Source organism: Mirounga angustirostris, unplaced genomic scaffold (assembly GCF_029215605.1).
Source record: "Mirounga angustirostris isolate CCGP_5_RB_7025 unplaced genomic scaffold, mMirAng1.0.hap1 SCAF_14, whole genome shotgun sequence".
In the NCBI taxonomy this organism is placed as follows: domain Eukaryota; kingdom Metazoa; phylum Chordata; class Mammalia; order Carnivora; family Phocidae; genus Mirounga; species Mirounga angustirostris.
In genome coordinates this window covers 55,247,495-55,267,690 of record NW_026991722.1, presented here as the reverse complement: position 1 = coordinate 55,267,690, position 20,196 = coordinate 55,247,495, and the positions used below count along the sequence as shown (strand labels likewise).

The following is a 20,196-nucleotide window of genomic DNA, read 5'->3' as shown; positions in this document are numbered from 1 at the left end:
GCTTCTCACACAGGACTCTAGCATAGGCTGACAGATTTCCCCTAGCCATTAGTCACAGCAAACAGTACTGCTCTACCCTGTAAACACCTGCCTCGGCTTCTCTTCGCACAAGAATTATACCACACTTCTCTCTCATGTTTCTTCTTTTGATGATGTTAAAAACCTTGTCCCTCTTCTACCCACCTGATTGGTTGGTGCTAGTAATTAAGTGATCTATTTTGAGGCTTCTCAAGAAAATGCCAAGCAACTTGGGGATAGTTGCTTATCCTGTGTGTGACTGTTTTCTTACCCACACAATAAATATATTAATACCATCTTTGGGTATTTAGTAATAAATATTAGAAATAATATAGGTAAAAAGCCTTGAGTTTTAATGGACCTATAGTACACACTCAGTAGAGATAGCTTTTTTGTTCTTATTATAAATTATATTTATGTATAAATATGTCTTAACTCCTTCACTGGGTTTATAGTCTCTCAAATGCCTATGATGTAGCAGATGCTCAGTTAATGGATTATTGAATCAATAACTGAATAAGCCAATAAATCAATGCCAAGTATTACAAATTGCAGAACATGCATGTAGAGAGGACTCCCTTGTCTGTAGCAAAGGCTGCTGATCATCCCTATTGTTCGTTCAGATTCACTCTGGCTTGTTGGGTCAGCCTGGTGTCATCCAGAAGATCAATTCTAGGTATAGGTTGGTACTAAAGGCCTTCTGGGGTTAGATTGTTTATGGGCTCTCCTTGGAAAACTCCATCTGCTTGAAAATAGAGGAAAAACTGCATTGGTCCCTGATTTTATCATGCCATTAACATAACAAAAGAAAATATTCATCCATCGAAAAAGAATTTATTATGTGTCATACGTCAGCAAATGTATAGTAGATTGGAAGCAAATTCCTCAAAAAGACCAGACTGCCTAGATATTGATGCATTTGACTATGTGCTTCCCTAGATGGAGATTATAATAGCACTATGATAATAGTAGCAACTGCCATGTTGGGATGTATGTGTGTGTGTGTTAGGATCGGGTCTGATTTTCCCATTTAACTGGAGAGAAACAGAAGCTTGAGTATGAAATGCCTTCCCCCGGAGTTGCCTGCAGGTGACCTGTCACCCCTGGGCTTTCCCTGATAGTGGCTGCCTCACTCCTAAGCAGCACAAGTTTGGGGCTTCTTTGGAGACAGGGCTGTGGGCACAGAAATCTGACAGAGACTACCCATTAGTCTGTAGAAAGAATCAGATCCTGGGTCCTGGTAGATCCTTGCCAGTTAGGCTCCAAACCACATCCCAAGACTGGGGACTCAGCCTTCACTGTGCGCTCTCCTTTTTCATCTCAGGTGTTCCTTCACATTCCAGCACAACACTTCCTAGCAGGTTTCAGGAGGATTAAGCAGAAATACAGATACAGGATTTCTGGATACATGAATGTTAAGGAAGAAAAGCATAATATTCTCTGATACTGGTGAACAGTTTTCATGACCCATAGTATTTTGTGATGTAGGTGGTCAAATCAGGGCATAAATATCAGAGGATACAAACTTTGAATCAAGTGTTTATATAACATTTCCATTGCTGTACCTGAAGAACATCATTATGTTATTCTTAGATGTGTAAGTTTCCAAAGTTGTAAAAACTGTATGTGCTGATGACTCCACCTGTCACACTCTGCTGACCAGTGTCTGTGGTCTGGGACGTGAGGTTTATTCAGAGGGCAAGAGGAGAAGAAGCTTATTAGGGTGTACTCAGTGAAAGAAGAAAGCCTCCCTTCAGTCATTAAAATTTGGATGTAAGTCTGGCCCAGTGACGTTGGGTTCCTGATTTATTGCTATAAACTGACAACTGTGCCCTCATTTTTATACAAACCAGTGCTTTTGGCTGCCCGTATTCAGACACGAACTTGAAAAAGGAGGCAACACTTCATGATCGTCTGAGAGAACAAACACAGGCAAATTTGGAATCCGACTCTTCGCATTTGAAATCGAAGAACCTCTGCAGTTTGAACTTCAACGGAAAACATGAAAAGGTGAACAGTCAGCCTAGGTAAGGACCTTTTTGAAAATTTAAAGTAAACCATGGAGAATAGTAAAAGAACAACATTTTTAACAGTAATACACAGTTCCTTATATTTCTTTGAAATAGTTGTGTTTGGTTTTGTACATTATTACATTCACTGGCTCATGGAATTCATCTAAGGCTTTATGTTCATTTAAAAAGCACTTTTTATGTCTTCGTTCTCAAAAATTTGGATTCATTTCTTTCTAAATGTACATATTACATGTGAGTGATAAGAAAGTGCATCTCATTTTTAAAATTCCCTAAGATTCCCTTTTGCCTTGAAAACATCTTTATTCGGAGATGGGCTCTCTTTAGGACGTGGAGTATTTGCATCTACTCCATCCTACCAGGATTTCCTGTCCTGCCTTGTATCTGTCTTGTCCTTGTTAGTCCAGATGCACCTCCCATACGATTTCTTCTTACTGGGAACAGTTTCCGTGTTGATTCATTGGTAACACATTATCCTTTTGTTCTTAAATGCAAACTTACCCTTGAAACATCAATTTCCAATTTTCATTTACATGTTACCATTTTCTAGGGAGCTGCAAATGTAACCTTATTTGATATGTCTTAACCTATGCCAGGAATTATAAACATAGAAAAATCTGACACTCAGTAAGTAATTGGAGACCAGACAGACAAGGAGCCAAGAAAGGCTGGTCAGAGAAGCAAGGAGTGAGTGTTTCTCAGACCCCACTGCAGGAAGGAGGCACTCCTGTTCAAGCCCTTGAGAGACAGTAGACCCTCCCTGTGTGAGCTTTGAAGGAGCGGCTACTTGAGGGGGGCTGTTGTTTCTCCCCAGAGCCTTGCTCTGTTCATTCAGCACCATATGGAAGGAAGAGGCATGCGCCTCTCATCATGTGGGAGCCCCAGCTCCCAATGGAACAACTTTCTGCCAGTTTATGCCTTCAGTCCCAGCGAGGCTGCTACCTCCCTCCCAAGGAGACACCTGTCCATCAGGAGAGTTTGGTGCAAAGGGTGGGTTTTGTTCTTTTTCAAGCAAATGTTGGTATAACGTATTTGGGTGACGTTTCCTTCTTGTTGAGTAGCTGATTTTGGTTTTGATCTCTCCGCACACCACTGTGCAGATTAGCTCTACTGCACCGTTTATTTCCTATGGATATGCATGTCTATTTTTGTAGCTGTATCTTGCATTTTTTATTATTTGTTATACACCACTTCTCTTGTTGAAACTTCACAGGGTCTTGCTGTGAAGTTTTTCCCACCCACACTGTTTACAAGTCTAAGTAGTTGAGGGGCTCCGGTGTCCTTTCCATGTCCCAGTGGAGGGAGAATTTTTTCCTTTGCTTTTTTAAAAACTGTTTTCCAAGGAATGGTATTTATTTATCCCAGAATTATTGAGACCAGTACATCCTTTTGCTCATATTATTTTGTTCTGTTACCTTTTTATTTTCCAAATAAAAATTTAGTCAGTTTCTCTTGTAAACATTTTAGACGTTCGTCCTCAATGTCAAAAGTCGGGGAGACAAAACAGATCTTTGAACCGCTTTTAAAAAAACTGTTAAACTGCCACATTCTCTGAGGCTAGCTAGGCCTTTCCTTTCAGCAAACATAGATATATGGCCTCTCCTCTCTTGAACTCCTCTTAGGAACTTAACTCTTTTCAATATATTATTATATGCTTTACCATTTTGAAGGGGATTTACACTGAAATAGACCAGACAAGCATAATTGCTACAGATAGAAAGAAGAAGTAGAGAATGTTAGTTGATAACCAAGCAGAAAAATCACACATGACCCTATCCTGTGGAATCCTATTTCATGTACGCCCAGTGCTGTATAAGGAACTGGGCAAGGGGAGGGGAGTCATACTGTGCACATCTTGAATTCTTAAGCCTTCTTTTGTTTTCCAGTCTCAAGACCAAAGCCCTCCTTGCACTCCAGTCCCAGCCCACTTTTTTTCATTTAACCAGCCCTCATGACAATGTTTGCTTAGTATTCGCTGGAGTGCCCACTTTGATTCTACCCCCATCTCTGTGACATCCTGCTCATGGTCTAGAATTCCAGAGTGGTGGGGAAAAAAAAAGCCAGGAAATCATCAAGGAATCATAAGTAAGGCTGATTATGAGCAGAGAAAATATATTTTAATTCTCTTTACAGTTTACTTGTAGTGGTTTCCTGGGGCTGACTTTTCCCTAAAATCTTTGCTCTTAAAAATCACAAGGTAGCAGATATAGGTGGAGACTATTTAAATTCTATCTCTTTCTTCTACCTGTTGAGAATGATTTTTACCTGGCTCATGTCCAAGGATAGGCATGGGGGTTAAATTAGAGAAAATTAGAGTTACAGATTCCATCCCTCCTCCCATCCATGCAGCCAGCCATTCACCAATCCATCACTGAGCTCTGGACAGGCCTTCTGTAATTGCTTATACCAGGAACACTTGTCACCTTAGAATATCCGGACTTCTGACAATTCAAGTGCAAAATATAAAATTAACTCTTGACATTCTTCCCAAATCACTTAGATGCTGCCCAAAAATTTGGGCATTTTGTCTTTTCCCTAACTGCATCCCAGTTTTGTGATTATTTTTAAAAGTATGTTTGTTTTTATATTAATCTTGGTAGAGGGGGCTATTATTAGTAAATCATCTGATTATGTTCACATTTTCTGAATAGAGGGTCAAGTTTTAAAGTTGAGTAGACCATATACTACTAGATGTTTACAAGATTCACATTCATAGCAGTAATATTCCATGTTAACACAGCTTTAAAGAGCCAGTCTCACAGAAGGTCATCATTTCTGACAGAGTATCATTTTCCCTTTATGCTAATAGAGTGGAGTAGTATTACATTCCTGGTGCATTATGTACAGGCAAATGACCTTATACTTGAGTTTCTTTCATTTAGGTATGTACTCTAGGGGATATTTTTAATTTGACAGTTTATAGTTTGCACATACATTACCTTTGGAGCTTCCCATAGTCTTATAACTTAGGCAAAACAGATATTATTGTCAGCATAGTATTGCCATTAATAAGTGAGGAAGTTGAGATCCTTAGTAGTAACTGATTTGGGACCCAAATATAGGTGTTCTGATTCCATCCAGCATATTCCTGTTTCAGTAAACTAATAATAGTAATACTAGAAGTATCAGTAATAATAGCTATCTAATATTAATATCACACACTTACTTTGGGCCACAAAGCACTGTGCTAAACAGTCTGCATATATCACTGTGTTAATTTCATTTTATCCTCACAACAACCTTATGTGTGGTAAGTATTCTTATTCTGATTTTATAATGTAGACACCTGCAGGTTCAGAGACGTTGGGCAGAGTTTGCAGGATCACACAGACAATTAGTAGGAAAGTTAGGATTTGGGTCTAGAACTGCCTGATTCCAAATCTTATACACATTTCCACTACATTAGACTAGCCAAGGGATGTCAGCTTAATGTTTGAACGGTCTGGCTGAATTTATGTCTAAATGACTTTCTACTGCGTCTGTGATTCTCAGGGTCATCTTGTGATGCATTTATTTCTTGTTTTGTGAAAATAGAACTATTTGGAGGGGAAGAATCTTACCATGATTTCCCAAAACCATTTGTTTTTATTTATACTATATGTTATACAAAATCTTCTTTCTTGAACACATTTTATTTTAATAGATTAAAGGTCTCTCTCTGCAACATGGGAATAAAATTATACTCATTAAAACAATTTCATCATAAAGAAATTACTTTGAAATGCAACTGTCCCCTCCCTCCATATTATTTGTTAGCCAGCTTCCCTGGGTCTGAGTGGAGCATTTTTTCAGGCATTTGCAGCCACCTAAGTATTCTTTAATATCTTCTTTTGCTTCCCCAAAGCAGTGCTTAACATATTCTAATTCACACAATCGGTAGAACCCCATTGTTAATATTCAGTCATATTCATACTCATTCATTGCTGTTAAGAAAATCTAAGAGGGACATCTCGGTGACTCAGTCGGTTAAGCATCTGACTCTTGATTTTGGCTCGGGTCATGATCTCAGGGTCATGAGATCGAGCCCCACATTAGGCTCCGTGCTGCTGAGCATGAAGCCTGCTTAAGATTCTCTCTCTTTCTCTGCTCCTCCCCCACGCTGTCTCTCTTTCTCTCAAAAAAGAAGAAAAGAAAAAGAAAGAAAATCTAAGAAAATGCCTAGTAAATCTCCTTTTTCCCCTAATGCCTTCCATATTATAAATTTTATGCACTTCCCTAAGGCCTATACTGATAATAAAAATGGCTGAGGAAGCTATGGTAATCAGAGGGAATGGTGTGTAGTGGGAATAGTTCCTTAATGATCCTCATAATAAATTGTGCTGCCACAAGCCAGCTAGTTTATTTCCACTACTCAAATTAGCTGCACCATAAATACCTGCTATGGGGTCCATTCTCAGAATTAAAATAGTGTTAGTTGGTTGTTTCCTGTATTAGTCTTCCAAGTCATTACCTAGGTTTTCCTTAATCCATCAGTGTTTTTTCTCATAACTTCCCACATAAATTCTCTGCTTGGGGAGATGAAGCCTACTCAGTGTCCCACTCACTCCCTGTGATCACCCACAATATTGTTTTTATTCCTGGGCTGGTGCCTTTGTTCCCATTCCTCCTTCCTTATCTACTCCCACATGCATCTTCTCCCTTCTCAAAGGCTCAGCTGTACCTTAAAGTTTTCTCTACAGCAGTTCCAGCCCATATGAGCTTCTTGAGGTCAGAGACCACATCGTACACATTTCTGTATTTCTGACACCTAGTATAATGCCTAATACTCAGTAGGCACTCAACAAGTTAAATAGATTTTGAGCAGCCGCTCTGTGCCAGGAACTTGGTAGGTCCAGGGATATGGATACAGTAAGAGATAGCCCCATTCCTTGTTCTTAGCACTCCTTTGTGCTTTGGTCTATACCACACATCAATAGCTTTTGTGTCTGTGTCTACATGTGCCTCCTTAGTGCTTACGTTGTATGTGTGCCTTATTTTCTCGTAAGAACGGGAGGCTGCTAAAGGGTATGAACCAGTTTTCATTATGCTTTTGTTTTTTCCTCATTCCTGGTCACATTATAATAGGTTCTTAGTAAATCTAAGTTCATTGGTTCAGGTATCTTCATTAGTTTGTGTCTTAGAGACTCAATTTCCTTACCTGTGAAATGAATATAAAGTATGAGGCTTAGATCTTGAATATAGGTATATAGAAAGTATGACTGAGCCTGGCACATAATAGAAACTATTGATACCTTTTTCCATTTTTATAAAAATTGTTGATTTTAAAGTCTTTCAACTGAGCCAGTTCTAGTTGTGTATGTACAACACATCTTTGCACCAAAAATAGAAATTTAGACCTTTATTTATTTAGTCTGAGCTATTCCTCTGCATCTGAAACTCAATTACACCCCTTAATCATGTGAGCAGTGGTCAAACATCAGGATTTTTCCTGGATACCCAGGAAACCTTCTGTAGAGGTTGTGGCTGGACAGGAAACCCAGCACCATCCAGACAAACTCCCTCCTTTTCCACACCTCCAGGCACACGCTGAAGGATCTCTAGTGGAGTATGACAATCCTGGGGCTTTGCAGTGGGAAGGGACTCAAAGATTGTCTAGCCCTGCTTCTTGCCCACAGAAAAATAAGGATACCGGAGCCAAAGAATTGAGTTCCCTATTGACACTGTCATGAATGGCCACTTGGAGCCCTCTGACTCCTGCGTCATTGCTCTGCTCACTATTCCATACCTCTTCCTCCTCTAGAATTAAGATTAGGTCAGAATAGAACTGGTTTATGGTATGAATACCTGAATGACACTTAACCTTGCAGAATTGAGATCCTGACTGTAGCCACATCCTGAAATAGGACATATTCAATCATTCATTCATTCAACATTTATCCTTTGAACAAATACTTAGAAAAGTAGTACTCCAAACTGTAGTGATATAGCTAGAACAAAGCAGACTAAAATCTTTGACTTCAGTAAGCTTTCACTTGGTGGTAAGAAAATGGCCCAAGCTAGTGAAGTGGAGGGATGAGGTCTTAAACTCAGTCAGGCAGGAAGACTTGGCAGGAGGCATGTTGATTCCCTCATTGCATCAACATTTATTCATTCAGCAAATACATGTGGAGCTTCTACTGTGGCCGGGTGGTGTGGTAGGTGCTAAGGATATGGCAGTGAACACAACTGCCCCAGCCCTGCAGGGAGCGTATTGTCAGGTAGAGGAGATGGAGGAGAGCAAACAAAAGTAAACTGTCAATGAGGAGAAAATGGCAGACTGTGGCTAAGTGCCATGGAAGAAGTAACAAGGGAGTGAATGGGCAACACTTACAATGTTTCCAGCAACTACCGATCTTAACCTCCTAGAGACCATAAGTAGATCTATGCCATTAGGGAAAAAAGGCAGGGTGGTTCTGTTGAATATTTTGCAAATTGAAAATGAAGTGAGTCGTGTCAAGATCAGCTCAGGAGTGTAGACAGTAACAGTGCTGGGGTAAAAGGACTTGGCACCTCCATTATAGTCTGGTGGTTTGTAAACAAATTTACACTTCTGCTGAAACATTATAAAATGCTCAATGTATGCCTTAAAAAGATCTTTAAAAATATTTCTCTGAGCTGGTTCTCACAAGGCATTTTATAATTTATTGTGGATCTCTGGATTTCTGGAATCCTGCCTTGGCCCAGGCTCTTAGTAATTAAATGCTGCAGAACAGTGTGTGCTAAAATGTCCACAGTTCTGTGCATAAAGGAATATGGGTGTTCCTGTACACCAGAAAAACAAAACTTTGTTGCCCAAGCACCAGTGGGCATTTTTTCTCATCTACATCCTTGATCTGGCTTTAAAACAATTATTTTCCATTCATTGCAAATAGTAAAATTGGGACATTTAACATGATTTTTTCTCATAACTAAAGCAATTCTTGTGTATTATAGGAAAATTAGAAAATATAGATTAGTAAAAAGAAAAAAAATTAAAATTAAAAAAAAATAATACCCAGACTTTTTCTGGTCAAATAAACTAACTTATAGGCTTGTTAAAATATGATAAAATTCCCACTGCAATAAATCAGGTAATAGAGAAGTTTTTAAAACATAATTTCTCACTCCCCACTCCTCAACTCTGATGTGCATCCTGAGGTTACTTGTGTGAATAATAATGTTCTCTTTTACACTTTTTCTGTGTTTATGTATACATATAGATATTCAGATATACACTCACTCTTTTAAAAAATATTACAGTAATTTTGTGGTAATGTCTCTTTCAAGGTTGGCATGTATCACTCTGGATAGATTAGGATACAGTCATGTTGACTGTAGGGGAAAGAGGCTGCATTCCTGACAGGTTAACATGTCAGCGAAATTTAAAGGACCCTGACATTAAATGCTGAAGCTTTAATAAAATGCACACTTATTTTTATGCCAAGTTTATAATGGCGCTCTGAACAAGGCACCTATAAAGAAGTCAGCATTTGTGGCTAGAATAAACATAATCTGGTCTTGGACTTTTCTTTTTATGTGGAAAACTTGTAAAGACTTACACAACTAAGTCTACTCACAAAGAAAAAACAAATTTCCCTTATCTCTTACGGACTGCCATGTAAAACCATTGTTTGCTGGTTTAAAGTCTGACAATAAGAGATATTAGCTTAAAAATGTGTTTTATTTATTTAACAATATGTCATGGGTAATTTCCTGTATTAACACAAATGGGTCCAATGCATTGTTTTAAATAACTATATCATTTATCATAGAATGGACATACCTTAACTTATTCAGCTAACTCCCCTGTCGACAGTCAGGTTGTTTCCAGTATTTTTCCTCTTTAAATAATGCTGCAGTAAACATTTCCATATGTATGTCATTTATTGATGGTTTATAATGCAATATTTTTAAAAGTTGAATTACATTTTATTTACAAACTAAATATATACTGTATGAATCTGTCCTTAGATATATAGTCTTAGGGGTTCTTGACTTATTTTGCTTTACTATCACTAAATTCACACATACAAACACACACACACACACATACACAGAATACATACATACATGTGCAGAAGGCCTTTGCAGTCCTCATAATATATCCCCAGCCTACACACCTCACCTCATCACACACCACACCTGTCCCCCTTGATGCTTCCCTTAGTAAAACTTGCTTTGAGGCCTAGACAAACTCCTCTCCTCCTAAAAGCTTTTTCTGATCTCACTGACATTTTAAGCAGAAAGTCCCTTCCCACTTTGTGATCCCAAAGCACTTTCTCATCTCTTCATGTAGGCCTTTCCTCCATCTGCTTTGTGTGAAGGTTGGCACTTTACACATCTGTATCCTCTGGTAGATTCTGAGTCTCTCGGTGGCGGATACCATTTTGGCTGACTGTAATACCTGCATGTAGGAAAAGCTTAAGGAAATACTGATTGGACCTGGGCAATTTGTCTAAAAAAATAAAAAGCATTCAGAGCTCAATATTTGCCTTTGAAGCCCTATTCTAAGTGATAACTAACTACAGTTATTAAGGCAATTTTGAGAAAAGGTAGTATGTAAAACCATCACATGTCATACATATATTTTGGCCTTAGGAACCTTTTCCTTTACTGCTAGAACAGGAGTCAGCAAACTTTTTTTCTAAAGGGCCAGATAGTAAATATTTTAGGCTTTGCCAGCCTTAAGATCTCTACTATAGTTCCTCAGCTTGACCACTGTGTGTGTGGGGGGCAGCCATGGACTATAAGTAATGCATGAGCATGGCGTACTACAGTTTCATTCACAGAAGCAGGCAATGGGCAGGATTTGACTCATGGGCTGCCGTTTGCAACTCCTGTTCTAGGAGTTTGACTACATTTAGACTAACCTGACTTAACTCCAAATTCTGATTTTTTCCCACTTTGGCTCTTCAGCTTATTGTGTGACTTATTTAGCCTCTTTATACTTTTCAACACATAGATATAAGATTAATATTACCTCCTTCATGTTGGGCATCTAGTTCAGGGCCTAGCATTTACCAAGCCCAGAAAGAGTAGCCACTAATCTGCCATTTTAAATGTAGCAGAAGCACAGAAAGGGAGTCAGAGAGCATGCAGCCCCTTTTGTCAACGGGAAGTAACAAAATCCAAAGGACAAGGCAAGTGGAAAACCAATGTGGGTAGCAGAGACTCTCGAAGACAGCGGCCAGTCTCCGCAACAGAAGCAGTAATTCTCTAAGTCATGCACTCCTGTGTGGGGTGAGTCAGGGGTACACAGACACACGGGTAGCCTGACACTTGGGGCTGCACCAGCAATCGCAATAGCAAAGGATTTGGAAGATTGTTTGGAGAGCCTGGAACTATGATGAAAAATATGGGCCAGGCTTCAAGCACAATTACTGGTGAAAGAATAATGCCTAGAGATTTCAATGGTATTACCTTTTTAGCTAAAATACAAACAAATAATCTTTGGCACATTACTGGCCTAATCATCACCAAACATTTCTGCTCCCTGTATGCAGTAGACTCTTTTCAAGATGCAACACTTCAGTCACTGTCTTCTCTGCCAGCAAGAGGAAGTCCAAACGCTTGAGAACAGCATGCAAGGCTCTCCACGACTTGGCTCTAGCTTGTTCTTTTAGCCTCACCTCCGATCCTCCTTTCCCTGCACAGTGCAGGTGCTTCAGCCCAGTAGGTTGATTAGCTTCTCCGTGTCCGCCGAACACCCTCCCTCTCATTGTGCTTATGCCCAGTCTGCTGCAGTTCCTGCTTTTCCCCCACTTTAATTTTCTAGAACTTTACAAGCCTGTCATCTCCCTTCTTTTAGGACCAGACCCAGTTGCATCCTCCACAGAGTTCCCCACTAGCCTAGCTCCAGGCCATCTCTCCCTCCAGCTGCCAGGAGCATTATTGACTCTCCCTTTCTTTTGCTGTGCCAGTGACTTCTCCTTCTTGATGCCTTCTGTGAGTGCTCAGCAGACATTGGACAATGATGCTCAGAGAAGGGGAAGCCTGGATTTGGAGTCTGCAGACTGGAGTTTGTGTTCTGGCTTCACCATTGACTCACTGTGTGCCCAAGATGGGCAAGTGATTTAATATCTCTGAGCCTCAGTTTCTTTATTTGTATCAAGGGTCCTATACCTCTACCTTATAGAGTTTTTGTGATAATGAAATGAGGGTGAAGAAAGTGAGGAGTCCAGAAGTCCTTAGAAGATGCCTGTCTCACTCAGGAAATGTTACTGAGCCTGAACTGATTACAGGGTGACCCTAGTGATGTAATCATTTTGAAAGCAAGACTGTACTGAAATATGTCTGTGGTTAATGGCAGTGCCTGGAATTTTATTTTAAAGCTACTCAGTAAAATTATTTGATTTATTTTTAAATTGCTTTTTAAAATCCCCATCAAAGTTATATAAGGCATACTAGCGTCTATTTTTCAAATTTTTAAGACAGAATCAAGATCTTCATCAGGATCAATTGTAGAGGGATGCTTTAAGATGGTTTGAAAATCAACTCAGTTTCATCAAATTTGTAAAGTTTTGGGGAATATACCCAAGCACACATTTGCAAAAATATATAAGCAGACTAAAATTGTTCTTTTTTCCATCTTCTTTGCAAAATGACGACACTGTGCTATTGAGTGCACATGTTGTGCCTCTGGCATTCCACGTTGACCAGCTCTCTCCACCAGCTGCTCACTGCTTAAATCCAAGTCCTCTTTCTATTGCTAATATTCTTTCCTACAAGGACGTAAACAAATCCTGATGATCTGTATATATCCAGAGTATAATGAAAATTAAGCATATTGAATTAATGAAAATATTCCTCACATTTTTATGCACGTCCCTGCTGAATAAAAGTTTGTAAACTATTTTATAGTACAGAGTTTCACTAACTGTTCAGAACAAACCCTGTAAAGCAAGTCCAGCTTCCTTTTGCATGTTGGGAAGTTGAGACCTCTATATAGAGTTTAGAAATGAGCTCTGGGGTACAAGCCTAGAGCCTGGATGCAGGTTTTCTCTGCTGAGGGTGCTGGTCTCCACACTACACTTCAGCTTCACTACCCCTAGCTAGGATGTTCCATAGTAGTAGCTATGTAGGGCTTTCTTTTAAGGTCCAAGGTGGGATTTCAAAAGAAATTCTTTCTCCATTTCTTGCATTTTTTATTTAAAAATGTCTAATGGGGGGTGCCTGGGTGGCTCAGTCGGTTAAGTGTCTGCCTTCGGCTCAGGTCGTGATCCCAGTGTCCTAGGATTGAGTCCCACAGGATCGAGCCTGCTTCTCCCCCTCACACTGCTGCTCCCCCTGCTTTTACTCTCTCTCTCTGCCAAATAAATAAATAAAATCTTTAAAAAAATGTCTAATGGTAAAAAATATATATATCTAACTGATAGAATATGTTTTTACCATGACATATATATTTATAGAATTTATAGATAAAACGACCTCCAATTATGTACGAGTCATTTAGGTTCCTGTGTAAGGTTTTGGTGACTGAATCGGGATCCTCATCTAAAACAGAAATCGAAACAGACTCGAAAGTTTGTCAGTGAGGCTAAAAGGAGAGGGCTACTGTACAAGTGCAATAGGAACATGCATTTGCAAAGCAAGCTATTATAATTTTCATGAAAATCGTAAATATATATGGATAAATTAATCAACTATCTCAAGGTCTCTCTACTTAAAATTAATTACTAGGTAATTAGCAACACTGGAAAATTTTCATTTTAGAAACTTCCATATTCATTACAAACCATGAGCCTCAAGTTTTAATAAAGTTGCATGATGGAAGAGTTACACAATTAGTCCTTACTGCAAACAGGAGCATTTTAAAAGTTAATTAATTCTCTGACATTCAACTGTGTAACTAAATTACTTTATACGGTTGTTTAAGCACAATGTCTATAATCTTCTGATTAAAATAAAAGCTAAAATCATCAGTAGCAATTACTATTTACCCACTTACTACCATACCATCCCTTATCATCCCTGATAGCTCCTCCTCAGAACCTGAAGAGATTATTCCCCAGAGAGTTCTAGAAACTTTCTGCTGTAACAGAATGAATGGGGGCTGGAGTGGGGAGAGCTTTCAAGTTGCAGGTTTCAAAGTTAGAGTTTCTGACAGAAAATATATTTTAAAAATCTTAAACTGAAGAAAAACTGTAACAAGCCTTGGTGCAGCAAAATACCTGTCAATTACTGTTTACCCTGTGGTTTCTATTTAAATTTGTGCTGCTGTCATGATTGATTCCTACCTCACCGGATAATGAATCTAGATTTTATTTCTGTTCTTTGCCCAGACTTGTACAGCAGGCAAAGTGTTTGAAAATCAAAGGAAAAGAAGATATTGACTTGGATAATCTCTTCAGAGGTAAAAAACAAAAACACTAGCAAAAACACAGACTATGCTTTTTGTTGTGAAGAATGTCTTGTTTGCTGGGTTGGTTTTATCATTCCAGGAGGGGATTTGTGGTCTAGTCCCAACCTTACAGACAAGTACGTTCCATTACTTCTCCACTCCAACCTTGATTTTTTCATTTTTAAAGTGAAAGGACTAGACTCTAATTTCTGTGATCCTCATTCATTATAAGACAAATCAAAACCTATCCAAGTAAAGGTCTCAGTGGTGGAATCTCTCTGTCATCCGCAGAGGGCATGAAGGAGGGAAACGGGGAGCGTCTCATGGCATTTTTATATATTGAGGGACTGGGAAATGTACCTCATTATTAAGACAGCCAAGAAGGTTGTTAGGGGAAAAGTTTTGTTTAAACTTAAAACTAAAAGCTGAAGGATTATTGGAGTGTAGGAAAAAGAATTGCATGCTTTCATTTAATTCTGTTTCTTTCCAGTTGAGTTTCGATATGTACAGAATTTCATCTATAATTTTGAGGTTATATTGTAGCAAGCTAAGGAGTAAGTTTCCCCTTAGTTGTGTTCATTTAGTGCAATAATTTTTATCTGATCAGATGAAACATTGGTAACTTGTAATTAGTGTCCTATGTCTTCAGCTATAGTAGTTCTGCATGTTTGTATCTCCCAGAACACGACAGGAGCCCTGTTCCTCTTCCAGAGGAAAAGAAAATTAGTGAGTTTTCTGCTGCCTTGGCCAAAAGCACAGCAAATTAGCACAACTTGGTAGCACTGCACTCATCTCCATCTACCCATTACCCATTAGACTTTTCTTAAGAGAAAAAGAGTGTGCTTGGCAGCCATTGACCAAAAAGAGCTATGACATCTCTGAGCAAAGCTAACCTGTTCACCTCAGGCAGAGACCAAGCTCAGCTTGTGGCTGGAACGGCTCTTGATTTCATCTCAGCCACGAAGGGAGGAGGAATCTTTTCCTCAGAAAATGGAAGGCAGTTAAGTTACTTTGGTTTCATTGTGCATCTACATGTTTCTCCCTAACCAGAAGCATTTCTGGGTAATATCATCAGATCTGAACATTGCTTTAAATAAAATAAATGACTGATATTTTAGAAACTGCTCCATACGAATGTTCTAATCCATTTTACCAAGCCTTCGTTCTGTAAACAACATGTGTTTTGGAGCCGTATAAAGAGCCCTTAAAAAGTGTCAGTGTTTTAATTTGTATTTTGACACTTTTGAAAATATCTCCACAGAGTAATTATGTATATATTCCTGTTAAAGCAGATACACAGTCAATTTTGTAATTCATATAGTAAAAGTAGTAATGAGGATCATCCTGATAAAAATAGAAAATATCACTAGCAAAATGCATTTGCATAATGGGAAAGATGAAATCTCTTCTAACTTGTTCACTGTGTACTTATTCTTTCCTGCATCACTTTAAAAAGGTTTAATGTTGACCTTAAAAATAAAACAGCCAGTTATTTTACCAGCAAAATGAGTTTATTTGGGAATAGCAAAGAATTGCAATTACGGACAAGCAATCTCCCGTAAAAGCACAGGCAAATCCAGAGAACAAAAGAGAGGAACGTCACTTTATAGAGAAAAAAGAGAAAGTTGCTCTGAATGAAAGTCACGGCAGGAAAGGGAGAGTTCAGGGTGTGATCGTGACATTAAACGATTATTTAGTATTTTCCTTTTATTTTTTGTAAGGCTATAAATCTGAGCATAAATTCCAAGTTCCTACTCTTGTTGTTGTTCTGGGTATTGATCTAAATAAACACCTTCTTAATTCATCAGGAATATTTTTTTTAAAAGGGAAATGGGCTAAAATGTGTCCTCCATTTCTCCTATGAGGGGAAATGTTATACTTTTGATATTTAAAGATTGTGTGTACATGTGTACACATGTGTATGCAGCCTGTGTTTTTCATATCTTGGGCATGTTTTCAATTTTTACTTTTATCTTTGTTTTCTAAATCATTTTATTCACAATAGCTATTCTTGGCAGAGATAAAATAAAAAATCTACCCATAATTTTCAAGGATACTTCTTAGAGATACTACATTCTTTCCTTTACCATAATAATGTATAAAAGTAAGATTGGATGGTAGAAATTTTTAATTAGCTATATAAATTTATTGAGGAAAACATGATTATCTGAAAGGGTGTCTGGTAGTAAAATTGACAGAAGTTAGAGTTTGTCTTATTAATCTACAGGTTTATAGGTAAGCATATTGAGTGTTATGCATGAGACATGGCAAATGGTAGTTCTCTTTTCTGCCTTTTGTTAAGGAAAATAATGCATGAAGATATTGTTGCCATATCTGCTGCACCACATCCCTTCTCTGGACTTGAGTTGGGCATCTGTGTGGTGGCCTTTCAGGTTTTTACCTTTGCTCAGTGAATGTTCCACAGAGAACTGCACAAAATCTCTTCCTTTGAGTACAATTTGAGTGAAGCTAATTTCCTTTGAGTATAAAGGACCTGCTCATCTTAATGATCTGCCCTTTGGCCCACTTAGAGAGCGCAGAACCAGAGCAGCTAACACTCAGCTACTGGGTACCACACACACATGTCAATGTCAAGGCCACCACAGTGCCCTACCCCACGGGACATCTTTGTTTTGTGGAATATTCAGCTAAAAAACTTTTAACTGTTTACTGTTTCTCTCAAATGTGTAACTAAGGCTCACTTCTTTACAAATCCAAAAATTTCATAAAGCAAAAAATAACACAAGAGATAAACATGAAAAAGGTAAACATTGTTAATAAATCCCTCACAGATTTATTTTGGATATAATAATTCACCTTTTTGTTTTGTTACCAGTATAGAATCATATTTGGTGAATTACAATTGACTTTTTTCCTCTAGTTGCTGATATATCATGGCTATCATGTACACCTGCTAGGTTGTTTTATTTTTTAAGTCATAGTTTTAGACGAGTTCAAGAGATTTACCCTCATTTAATCACCATTTGGGTCAAGAAATAGAATCTGAGTGGAAGCCCAGCTCTGCTGTCCAATTACCACCTCCTTCCAGGACAGTCACTCTTCTGATTTCTGTCACTGTCAGTTGCTTTGCCCTGTTTTGATCACTTTATAATTGAAATCACACAATGTATCCTTGTATGTCTGACTCTTTTTGCGAACATTATGTTTGTGAGATTCATTCGAATCATGGTTTGATTTTTTGCTTATTCTCAGTACTGCATATTACTCAGTTTTATGAAGATGCCACAATTTATCTGTCCATTTTAATATTGGTTGCTTTCAGTTTTGCCCTCTCAGCAATGGTGCTGCTAGGAACATTCTTGCATGTGATTTGGTGGATCTGTGTGTGCATTTCTGTAGGGTACAGACCGAAGAGGGAAATTTCTGGGCAATTGAATGGTCTTGTATTTAGGAGCTGGTGTCAAATATTTTTACAAAGTGGTTGCGCCAATACATTCTTGCCAGCACGGTTTGGAAATTGCAGGTACTCCACATCCTTGCCAGCAGTTAATATTGTCAGTCCCTAATCTTAACCATTTATTTGGGTTTGCAGTACTATTTAATTATGATTTTAATTTTGCATTTCCCTGAGGCCAAATGAGCTTGAACACATTTTCGTGTTTATTGGCTATTTAAATATCTTCTTTTGTGAAATATCTTTCCCATTTGTCTTTTAGATTGTCCTTTTCTTATTGATGTATAGGAATTCTTGATTTCTGTAAACAAGTTCATTGTTGGTTAGATATATTGCAAATATCTTTCCAGTCTATGATTTGCCATTTCGCTCTCTTAATGGGGCCCTGTGATAAATACAAAGTCCAAAATTTAATAGAGTCCATTAATCCTTTCCATTCTGGTTAGCACTTCTAGTGTCCTGTTTAAAAAAATTTGCCTATTATATGTTCATGAAGATATTCTGCTGTTTTTTATTCTAGAATCTTTATTGTTTGATCTTTCAGATTAAAAATCACCTGGAGCTGATTTTTTATACATGGTATAACATAGGAGCCAAGATTCACTTTTTATATGAATATTCAGTTGACCCAGCATCATGTAGTAAAAAAGACCTTCTTTTCCCCTACTGTTCATCATAAATCAAGTGACCATGTATATACGGGTCTGTTTCTGGATTGTGTTCTGTTCCATTGGCTTGTCTATTCTCATGCCAATACCGTACTGGTTTAATTACTATAACTTTTTTTTTTACACCTGAAAATTTATATCTTTATTTATTTATTTATTTTTAATTTTATTTTATTTTTTAAATTTTATTATGTTATGTTAGTCACCATACAATATATCATTAGTTTTTGATGTAGTGTTCCACGATCCATTGTTTTCGTATAACACCCAGCCCTCCTTAATACCCATCACCGGGCTAACCAATCCTCCCCCCCCCGCCTCCCCTCTAAAACCCTGTTTGTTTCTCAGGTCCATAGTCTCTCATGGTTCATCTCTCCCTCCAATTACCCCCCGCCTTCATTTTTCCCTTCCTTCTCCTAATGTCCTCCATGCTATTCCTTATGTTCCACAAATAAGTGAAACCATATGATAATTGACTTTCTCTGCTTGGCTTATTTCACTTAGCATAATCTCCTCCAGTCCCATCCATGTTGATGTAAAGGTTGGGTATTCATCCTTTCTGATGGCTGAGTAAGATTCCATTGTATATATGGACCACATCTTCTTTATCCATTCATCTGTTGAAGGGCATCTCGGCTCTTTCCACAGTTTGGCTATTGCAGACATTGCTGCTATGAACATTGGGGTGCATATGGCCCTTCTTTTCACTACATCTGTGTCTTTGGGGTAAATACCCAGTAGTGCAATTGCTGGATCATAGGGTAGCTCTATTTTTAAATTTTTGAGGAACCTCCACACTGTTTTCCAAAGTGGCTGCACCAACTTGCATTCCCACCAACAGTGTACGAGGGTTCCCCTTTCTCCACAACCTCTCCCACATTTGTTGTTTCTCTCCCTGTCCATTTTGGCCATTCTAACTGGTGTAAGGTGGTATCTCAGTGTGGTTTTGATTTGGATTTCCCTGATGGCTAATGATGATGAACACTTTTTCATGTGTCTGTTAGCCATTTGTATGTCTTCTTCAGAGAAGTATCTTTTCATATCTTCTGCCCACTTTTTGACTTGATTATTTGTTTTTTGGGTGTTGAGTCTGAGAAGTTCTTTATAGATTTTGGATACCAGCCCTTTATCTGTAGTGTCATTTGCAAATATCTTCTCCCATTCTGTGGGCTGCCTCTTTGTTTTGTTGACTGTTTCCTTTGCTGTGCAGAAGCTTTTTATCTTGATGAAGTCCCAAAAGTTCATTTTTGCTTTTGTTTCATTTCACTAGCTTTTGGAGATGTATCTTGAAAGAAGTTGCTGTAGGTGATGTCAAAGAGGTACTGCCTATGTTCTCCTCTAGGATTTTGATGGATTCCTGTCTCACACTGAGGTCTTTCATCCACTTTGAGTTTATCTTTGTGAATGGTCTTAGAGAATGGTCGAGTTTCATTCTTCTGCATGTGGCTGTCCAATTTTCCCAGCACCATTTATTGAAGAGACTGTCTTTTTTCCATTGCATGTTTTTTCCTGCTTTGTCAAAGATTATTTGACCATAGAGTTGAAGGTCCATATCTGGGTTCTCTATTCTGTTCCATTGGTCTGGTCTATCTGTTTTTGTGCCAGTACCATGCTGTCTTGGTGATCACAGCTTTGTAATATAGCTTGAAATTGGGCAACGTGATGCCCCCAGCTTTGTTTTTCTTTTTCAACATCTCCTTGGCTATTCGGGGTCTTTTCTGATTCCATACAAATTTTAGGATTGCTTGTTCCAGCACTTTGAAAAAT

The 20,196-nt window shown here is 38.4% G+C and overlaps 1 protein-coding gene across 2 annotated transcripts in view; it reads left to right on the top strand.

Moving 5' to 3' along the window:
- L3MBTL4 (L3MBTL histone methyl-lysine binding protein 4) overlaps positions 1-20,196 on the top strand; it is a 496,448-nt gene that overhangs the window by 362,422 nt on the left and 113,830 nt on the right. For both annotated transcript variants that reach the window (XM_064577895.1, XM_064577896.1), the window contains exons 15-16: positions 1,872-2,045; positions 14,288-14,358. In XM_064577895.1, the coding sequence (XP_064433965.1) occupies positions 1,872-2,045; positions 14,288-14,358 (245 nt within the window). The remainder of the gene's footprint in view (positions 1-1,871; positions 2,046-14,287; positions 14,359-20,196) is intronic.